The 10206-nt window shown below is 33.7% G+C and overlaps 1 protein-coding gene across 1 annotated transcript in view; it reads right to left on the bottom strand.

The window, feature by feature from the left end:
• Positions 1-443: 443 nt before the first annotated feature.
• LOC128550967 (uncharacterized) overlaps positions 444-10206 on the bottom strand; it is a 31107-nt gene continuing 21344 nt past the window's right edge. Inside the window, exons 3-8 of the mRNA XM_053531172.1 lie at positions 6009-6087; positions 5478-5528; positions 4680-4756; positions 1791-1863; positions 1292-1342; positions 444-553 (exon numbers count right to left, since the gene is read on the bottom strand). Of these exons, the coding sequence (XP_053387147.1) occupies positions 444-553; positions 1292-1342; positions 1791-1863; positions 4680-4756; positions 5478-5528; positions 6009-6087 (441 nt within the window). The remainder of the gene's footprint in view (positions 554-1291; positions 1343-1790; positions 1864-4679; positions 4757-5477; positions 5529-6008; positions 6088-10206) is intronic.

Below are 10206 nucleotides of genomic sequence, written 5' to 3'. Positions count from 1 at the left end.
AAATAAATAGTAGATAATTTGTAAATGCAAAATTCGGGTAACCCGTCTTTCATGTTCAAGTTGCCACAATATAGTATTACCGCTTTATGCTTGCTAGTGACATTATTCTAACTTACGTGTTAAACTTTAACAAACAGCTGACTTATAATCTCATAAAACTTTTTCGCCTTGTTAGTAATTCCACACCAACAGAAAATAAATTCCGCAATAACTAAACTTCCACTATGACTTTTACAAATAACTTAACAAGTACACTTATCTAATTTTCTGTAAAGCATGTAATTAATGCATGAATAAAGAAATCTATAACTTTTGTAGAGCTACTCTTAGATAGTTTTGTATTCTGTCGTAGTGACATAGAGTAATTTTAAAGGTAATATCACTTTTATGAACTTTCGTGATGGAATAAACAAAAAAAAAACGTTACGAAGATTCATGAAAAATCATGTTTGACAATCATTAGAAAAAAATGTTACTTGTTTAGTCCATTTTTCGTTTTGTTCTAGTTTCCTCCACTGGGTTTTCATGAGGCCAGATTTGTCTAGTGTTAAACCTAGAAAATAAGAAACATTGTTAATTATGTAACCACCTTGCTTGTGCGATATTTAGTTATGATTATAACTTTAAACTACGTTTAGGTAACTGATCAAATTTAATTGCCAGGACGAAAATTACATTAAAATTTCATTCCATTCCATTCCAATTATATAAAGAGTAAACTTCATTTGTGATTCTTAGATAAGCCAAAGAAACTAAATATAATGATTTCAAGATTGCGTAGCCTCAAAAGGTTTTACATGAAGTGCATTTGCCAATGTATTATTGTCAGAGGCATCCGATGCAAAACTTTTTTTATATTTGTTTTTTCCACGAAAGGAAATTTAGATAGCCACATTATTTGAAAAATATCCCTTTGACTGAAATCTATATAGTTACTTTGAATATGTCAGAATCACGCGTAATAATATATAACATCCTAATGCTAATGTGTTACATTAATCAGCATCCTATAGAAAAATCAATTTTTAAACAAGGAATTCTTCGGAGTAATCCGCTAGCAGTGTTTGTATAGACGAAGACATCATCAATATATTTACAGATTACATTCTCAATGCTGACGTGAAAGTTATTCAATAAAAGGGAGGGGATGGGGATGGGGGCTTTATTTCAGCTAGAATCACCAAGCCTCGCAAACTTCTTTACTGGTCGATATAGCATGCTACTTTAAGACTAAGACTGAATGATAGTCATGTAGCAACATTTTGAAATTATACATTGCATTGATACATACTTCCACCAGTCGCTCCTACTGCGTCCGTGGAAGGGTTTACCAGCGGCCGATCTAAAAACAAACATGTTCTGTCTTAGAATATAAAAAAAACGAAAACACCAACATTGGTTTTGCATACCTGTTGTTAAATAACTAATACGACACGTAGCAATGTCAGTCTTTAAATGGGAAATAAAGTATACAGGGTATTCTACAGAACTATGTATTTTTTACCGAAGGTTGTGCATCAAGCGAAACATCATGCAGGGCAGGAAGAAACGGTGTAAAAGACAGATGGACATCATGTATCGTCTTTACGTTTCGTTAGATACAATCAAGAACATATCATTTACGTATAATGTAAATATCATTTGATCATAGACGGAAGTTATTTAGCCGTATGAAGTAATTTCTATCACGATAAGTCCTTTGTCCCAAATACTAAATCAAAAAACAAAAAATTATTCTCTAAAACTAGTATTCTAAATTATACAATATTATGAATTATACTGATACTTACTGTTCCCCGTGTCTCCAGCTGCATTTTGATCTTGTGTCAGAGGCTTCTTTCCGCTTTTTCTATGAAACATCTTCTACAGAGAAAAATAAAACATAGTCATATTTCAATTTAAATAAGTTGTCAACGAGTACAAGCTGGTGTAGCTACTTACTGTAAAATCATTCAATTCAGTTTAGCACTTTCCTTCGTTGGTTTGGTTTTGTGTTCAAATTAGAAATATATAAAGAGACATTAGATCTCAATGATTAAACACAATTTAATTTTATAGTTAGTACTTAAATTCCGCAAATTGAAGTTCCCGATAAATAGCGTAAATGCCCATGACACGAGATGCAATATCAGCGCACTAGATTAATTTCCTATTTTATGGATAAAAGTCTATAATTGGACAAATATATAACTTGCGACACCTTCACCTTTAATCATTTGTAAGTCTGCACTGAAAATAACAAGGTATTTAGCGATTTAAATTAGTAATATAATTTATTGACCAAGTTAAATAATCATAGTAAATCACAATTAAAAACGAAAATAAATATTCCAATTTCTATATGTTCCTTGTATTTTTCAGATCAACAAATGACTTTGATAAATAAACTCAGTCGTCATCAAATCATTTCAGAACATGTAAGATATGTCAATAACGATATTAAAACATTTATGCCTTTGCATGTGCTCCTATCAGGTTCCGCTCCGTCAAGAGCAATAAAAACAACAGCACAGTTCATCTATGCATTTCCATGAAGATGTTATGTAACGAACAAGAGCAATGTTTACCTATAGAAAAAAACTGATTCCTGTGATTTAATTTATCAGTTTACTATCGCTTTTAAATAATTCCGGTCAATTAAATGTGGTGTGATATTTCTATAATGAAATGTTAGTCGTTTATGTCCTTTCATTTATACTTGTTGCTTAAGTGATACAGATATTGCTTCCCAGTTCAATTGTACGTGTTCTGCATCATCTGCTATTAGTAGACATCGTCATTACTGAATTCATGTAAAAATAAACAGATGTGAAATACATAATGTTTAAATTATAAAACAAAAACTGTTACTTTTTCATTTCGATACACAAGGAAAATTATGACGTGTGTAAATGCAGCTCAAAGTGACCATTTCGATTCCAGTTGATACATACATGCTTACTACAAAGTCTTTTAATAAATATTACGATAAATGATATAAGATGAGTACAAAGTTTGAATTACACAGTAGTTAAAACCTTGAATATTTTGTTTACTTTTCATTTGATGTGTTGAATTGTTTTCCCACACATCGTTAACACAATGTTTCTGTATGTCACTTAAAAGCTTTTCAGCATACTGAAATGTGAACGTAATCATCATATATGATATGGTGAGTTTAGATAATATGGTTTTTGTCTTAGAATTAAAATATCAGATTTTCAAATATTCTGTCGCATTGCCTTTATATTATCTAGAACTTTCACAGTCAATTTCTAACTTTACTGTAGTGTGCCTTAACAATTTCTAAAACATCTGACTGCATCAAAAATAAATAGTAGATAATTTGTAAATGCAAAATTCGGATAACCCGTATTTCATGTATAGTATGCTCGCTAGTGACATTATTCTAACTTACATTCTAACACGATCCGCAGCAGTTGCTATATAAACATATAGCGAAATCGCCTATACATGAATCTACGATAAAATATAGCTCTTCCATTCCGCCCTACGATTGTAACACGACTGAGATTCTACTCTGCTTCCGTTATATACCGACTAAATACTCGACTTTTTCAGTGTTATGTAGTAGTAATAAAAAGTACATCAAATTTTCTGAAACAAACAATATCTAACTGATGAATTTATTTGTTTATATTTTACCGTAAGAATATGTTTCAGCCCGGTAAGTTTCAACTTCAACACCAGTGCATCTATGTCTGGTCGTGTGTGTAGTTTACAATTTCTGCGTTGTAGGCACCACAAATGTCAACTAGATACTACTTTGACAGTAAATAAATTATAATTAATTTTCCAATCTTCCAGACTCAAGTTTTTACGTGTTTATATGCCGCCGCATTGTTCTGGCGTGTATGTTTCAGTGCCATCATGTAGGTGACGTGTACTATTTTTAGAAACTGCATATATAAACCTTGAATTAAGTATTTACCTCTGATTTCTATATCCGACCTTTGATGTTATTGAAAATAACATTTTCACGGCAATAACTACTTAATACTTTAATTAAAATTTACTGAATATCGGAAAATTCCGTTTGATGCAACGCTTTCCATTCGTGGGGAGGTTTTTATAATAGCATATGGCCAGCCGAATGACAATCGCGCTAAAATGTAGTGCTGTAAAATGCGAAGAATTTACGTGGTTAGAATCGAAATAATAAATATGTTCCAATAATTTTATCAGTTAATAAAATATGGGCAGTCGTTCGGATGCGAATATTAAATCACTCGTGCTACGCACTCGTGATTTAATTATTACGTATCCGAACTCCTGCCTATATTTTATTAACTGATAAAATATAGGCACATATTTATTATTTCTTAATTTTAAACTATAACAAACAGCTGATTGATCATCCCATCAAAGTTTTTCACCCTGTTAATAATTCCACACCGACAGAACATAAAATCAGAAATAATTAAACTTCCACTACGAAAGTTACAAATAATTGAACAAATACACTTATCTAATTTACTGTAAAGCATGTAATTATCGCATGCATAAAGAAATCTATAACTTTTGTAGAACTACACTTAGATAGTTTTGTATGCTTTCGTAGTGATATAGAGTAATTTTGTAAGTAATATGACTTTTATGAACTTTCGTGATGGAATAAACAAAAACGTTACGAAGATTCATGCAAAATCATATTTAAAACAATCATTAGAAAAAGTTACTTGTTTCGTCCCTGTTTCGGTTTGTTCTAGTTTCATCCACTGGGTTTTCATGAGGCCAGATTTGTCTAGTGTTAAACCTAGAAAATAAGAAACATTGTAAATTATGTAACCACTTTGCTTTTGCGATTTTTAGTTATGATTATAACTTGAAACTACGTTTAGGTAACTTATCAAATTTAGTTGCCAGGACGAAAATTACATTTCATTCCATTCCAATTACATACATAGAAGACCTTAATATGTGATTTTCCGATAAGCCAAATCAACTAAATGTAATGATTTTCAGATTGCGTAGCCTCAAAAAAGATTTACACCAAGTGCATTTACCAAGATATTATTGTCAGAGGCATCCAATGCAAAACCTTTTTTTTTATATTTGTTCATCCACAAAAGGAAGTTTAGATAGCCACATTATTTGAAAAAAAATCCCTCTTACTGAAATCTATATAGTTACCTTGAATATGTCAGAATCACGCGTAATAATATATAACATCCTAATGCTAATGTGTTACATTAATCAGCATCCTATAGAAAAATCAATTTTTAAACAAGGAATTCTTCGGAGTAATTCCCTAGCAGTGTTTGTATGGAGGAAGACATCATCAATATATTTACAGATTACATTCTCAATGCTGGCGTGAATGTAATTCAATAAAAGGGAGGTTGTCTTTATTTCAGATGGAATTACCAAGCCTCGCAAACTTCTTTACTGATCGATATAGCTTGCGGCTTTAAGGCTAAAACTGAATGATAATCATGTTGCAACATTTTGAAATTATACATTGAATTGATACATACTTCCACCAGTCGCTCCAACTGCCCCTGTGTCAGGGTTCCCCGGCGGCCGATCTGAAAACAAATGTTGTCTTAGTGGATAAAAACGAAAACACCAACATTGGGTTTCATATCTGTTGTTAAATACCTAATACGACACGTAGCAATGTCAGTCTTTAAATGGGAAATTAAGTATACATGGTACTCTGCAGAATTATGCATTTTACCGAAGACTGAGAATCACGAGAAACATCATGTAGGGTAGGACGAAACGGTGTAGAAGACAGATGGACATCATGTATTTTCCACTCGTTTTGTCAGACACAAACAAAGACATTTCATTTACGCATAATATAAATAACATTTGATCATAGACGAAAGTATCTAAATGTGCATTATGTAGGAATGCTACATTTATTTAGTTGACAAAGTATGAAGTAATTTCTATCACGATAAATCCCATGTCCCAAATACTAAAACAAAGAAACAAAATTGAATATTTTCGAAAACTAGTATTGTAAATTATACAATAGTATGAATTATGTTGATACTAACTGTTCCTCGTGTCTTCAGCTGCATGCTGATCTTGTGTCGGAGGTTTCTTTCCATTTTTTTTACCGAAAAACTTCTTCATCTACAGAAAAAGATAAAGGATGATTATATTTCAATTTAAAAAAAGTTGTCAAAGGGTACAAGCTGGTGTAACTACTTACTGTAAAATCATTCAATTCAATTTAGCTTCGTATGTACGATATTAAGTATATATATATAAAGGCATTAGATCTCAATAATAAAACACAATTTAATGTTATATTTAGTATCTGAAATCCGGAAATTGAAGTTCCCGATAAATAGCGAAGATGCCCATGACACGAAAGGCAATATCTCCGCACTAGAGTAATTTCCTATTTTATGGTTAAAAGTCTATAATTGGACAGATGTCTAACTTGCGACACCTTCACTTTTAATTATTTTTAAGTCTGCATTGAAAATAAGTTATTTAGCGATTAAGATTAGTAATATAAAAATGAATATTCCAATGTTCTCTGTATTTTTCAGGTCATCAAATGACCGTGATAAAATAAACTTAGTCGTCAACAAATCATTTTAGAACATGTAGGATATGTCAATAAAGATATTAAAACATTGATGTATTTGAATGTGCTCGTAACTGGTACCGCTCCGTCAAGAGCAATGAAGAACAACAGCACAGTCCATCTATGCACTTCAATGAAGATGTTATGTAAAGAACCAGAGCAATGTTCTAATTCCTGTGATTTAATTTATCAATTCACTATCGCTTTTGAATAATTCCGTTTAATTAAATATGGTGTAATATTTCTATAATGAAACGTTAGTCGTCTATGTGCTTTCATTTATTCTTGTTGCTTATTATAATAATTGATGCAGATATTGCTTCCTAGTTCAATTGTACGTGTTTTATTTTATTTTTATTTTTTTATTTATTTTTTTTTTTATCATCTGCTATTAGTAGATATCGTCATTACTGAAATCATGTAAAAATAAACAGATTTGAAACACATTATGCTAAAATATAAAACAAGAACCTTTACCTTTTCATTTCGATACCCAAGGAAAAATTATGACGTATGTAAATACAGATCAAACAGGCAATATCGAATTCATTTTATACGCACATTCTTACTGCAAAGCCGTATAATAAATATTACGATAAATGACATATAATGAGTACAAAGTTTGTTTGAATTACACAGTAGTTAAAACCTTGAATGTTTTATTTACTTTTCTTTTGTATTGAATTATTTTCAATAAAGCATAAATGAAAGCTAAGCCTAAGCTAACAATTTTAATTAAGTAAACAGAACTGACAGCAAATATTTTAAATGGGGAAGAAGAGTAACATTTGTGCATCCACGATTGAAATTACGCAATTGTTAAAGTGAGTATTTCGTATTGCATTAGATAAATAAAAATGTTTTTTTGAATAAATATATCCGGATATTAATTAGCTAATGTTTCAGCTAAGGTCAGTGGTAGATTCATCGATTTTAAGACAGCAATATTTTGTCAATTTGTTTGTTTAGGGATAAAGGCCGTTTCTCAACAGTATTTCTGTTAAGTAAAGACGGGCAGTAAATCTAACCAGTGCTCCTGGATTCTGTACCAGTACAAACCTGTTCTCCGCAAGTAACTGCCAACTTCCCCACATTAATCAGAGGTGGAGGACGAATGACTTCAGACACAATGTCTTTTATCAAATCGTCACAGAGAACATACGCATAGGTTCGACCAACACTCTACCAATTGAGCTAAGAGCGGACGGGCTAATAATTTGCCAAATACAATTACACAAAGGAGCATTATACTAGTATATGAATTGTTCTCGTACTACTTAAACTATTTGCATACACTTTTTTCTCAAAATTTGTATTATAAAATCATTGGAAAAGATAACCGTAATAACTTGGTGTCATCATATTTGTAATTAAACAATGTAGAAAATTGTAGGAAATATGATCAGATAATATTTGAAGTAGTTTTTCTTATATACTAGAAATTCATATAAAAGTGACCACCGTGCCGGGGCCGTTTTTCAGCCCTTGGACATAACTTGAACAATCGTGTTAGAAAATCACTAGACAAGGCTACGTACCAAATATCAAAGACAAAGGCCTAGAAATTTCAGACAAGAAGATTTTTTTTTCCCTATATTTGTCAATGTAAAAATTGGGACTCCCGTGGTGGGACCTTTTCATCCCAGTGGCATAATTTGAACATCTTTGGTAATGAACTAACAGGCCATGCAAAAACCAAATATCAAAGGTTTAGGATTTGCAGTTTCAGGCAATAAAAACTTGGGACCCAGGAGACAGGGCCTGTTTTCACGGCAGGGTAATAATTTGAACAATTGTGGTAGAGGTCAACAATGCAAAGCCAAATACCAAATGTCAAAGGTCTAGGTCTGTGTTAAACTTGGGACCCTGGGATGTGAACTCTTTTCACACCAGGGGACATAATTTGAACACTCTTCATAGGGTACCATTAGATGATGTAACACGCCAAATTGCGAAGCTCTGCGTTTTGCAGTTTTGGATAGGAAAACTTTTCCCTTTTTCCTTTCGGCTGCCATGGCAATCAGAGTTTTGCTACGAAATTTGGCGTGTTAAATCGTAATGGTCCTCTATGAAGAGTATTCAAATTATGCCACATGGTGGACGGATAGCTCAATGGTTTGCAAACAGGCCTTCTAATCCTGAAGTCGGGGGTTCGATCCCCCGTAGCTACTCGGGAATTTTCAGAAACGTTTTTCAGTGTTTCCCACCTAACTAGAGGTGTACTGACCAGGAACCCAAGCAATCCTTGCGTGCATTAGTGCTATACACTGGGCACGTTAAAGAGCCAGGTTGTCTGTTTGTAACGAGCTAGGCTAAGTTAGCCGGGTAAGCCTGTATCTGATTTCTGACCTCTCTCTGTCGTGGGGGCTTTGTCTCACTCTGTCCCTCTGATCAGATCGCTCTGTGTCTGTACTAGTAGAGGATGAATTATGCGCCATGTGTGGCTGCAATTGAACTATGTAAAGCGCCTTTGAACGTGAAATTGGTCATGAAAAGGGCGCTATATAAATTTGGTATAATAATAATAATAATAATAATAATTTAATTCTTTGAACAATTTTTAAAGAGGGCAACCGGAGGATCCTTCCTGTGAAGTTAAATCTACCCATGGGTTTTGAAGAAGAACATTTATTACAAATTGTTGACGGACGGACGACTGGCGGCGGACAACGCACGACGGACGCCTGACGACGGTCGACGGACATTGAGCGGTCACAAAAGCTCATGTTAAGTCTTTTGCCTAAACTGATTTAAAGACGAATATTTTTGTTCAATGTTTAAACTTGCAGATACAAGTTTGACAGTAGGAGAGCTGACTAGTTTTAATTTATTTATTGCTAATGAGCCAGTCACTCTATACCGTATAGCGTTTTCGGATGTCCAACGTATTGGAAAATTGCGGCAAAAAGTTATCCGATAACGAAAGGCACCTCCCGCTGCTGCTCGGTGCTCTCGCGTTCGGTGTATGGGGCGCATAAACACGCACAATAACCGCAAGATTAGCGCACACATATAGAACGAACAACGTTTAAATAACGGATACCACTGTACTAGTAACGGACTTGCACCGAGTAAAACGTAAGCGCATAATAAACTGACAAAATATTAAAATAAACAACATTACATCCGATACATGCACGTTAGTAGTACGGCCGTGAATCAATAAAATCTGAAAGTCCACCGAACAAGAACGGATGCGAACCGGACAAGTACAGAATGAGGAACGAACGAGTAACGAACAAAACTTATACCAGCGCATTGTTACCGTACATCTACCGGACAACTTTGTCCGGTGGTGTACGTTCTAAATTTTGAACATGTTCAAAACCTTTTAACGGATAGAACAAACAATGCCAGATAAAGAGCGCAGGCGCTGCATGAGAAACGGAAATGAAACGCATGTGAACGGACACCACGGATTCAAAATGTTGTTATACGTTGGACATCCATTAACGCTATACGATGTTGTGCTGTTGAGACTTACTGGGTCAGTCACATAAAACCGTATAGCATCTACGGACGTCAATCCTATAACTAACTTTTCAATCCGTTCGTGTCCGTTCGCATGCGTTTCGTTTTCGATTCTCATGCTACTTGTCCGGCGGTGTTAGTTCCAACCGGTGGAAGGTTTTGAACATGTTCAAAGTTGGAACGTT

The sequence above is a fragment of the Mercenaria mercenaria genome, chromosome 19 (assembly GCF_021730395.1).
Source record: "Mercenaria mercenaria strain notata chromosome 19, MADL_Memer_1, whole genome shotgun sequence".
NCBI lineage: Eukaryota > Metazoa > Mollusca > Bivalvia > Venerida > Veneridae > Mercenaria > Mercenaria mercenaria.
This window is presented reverse-complemented; position numbering and strand designations above follow the sequence as displayed.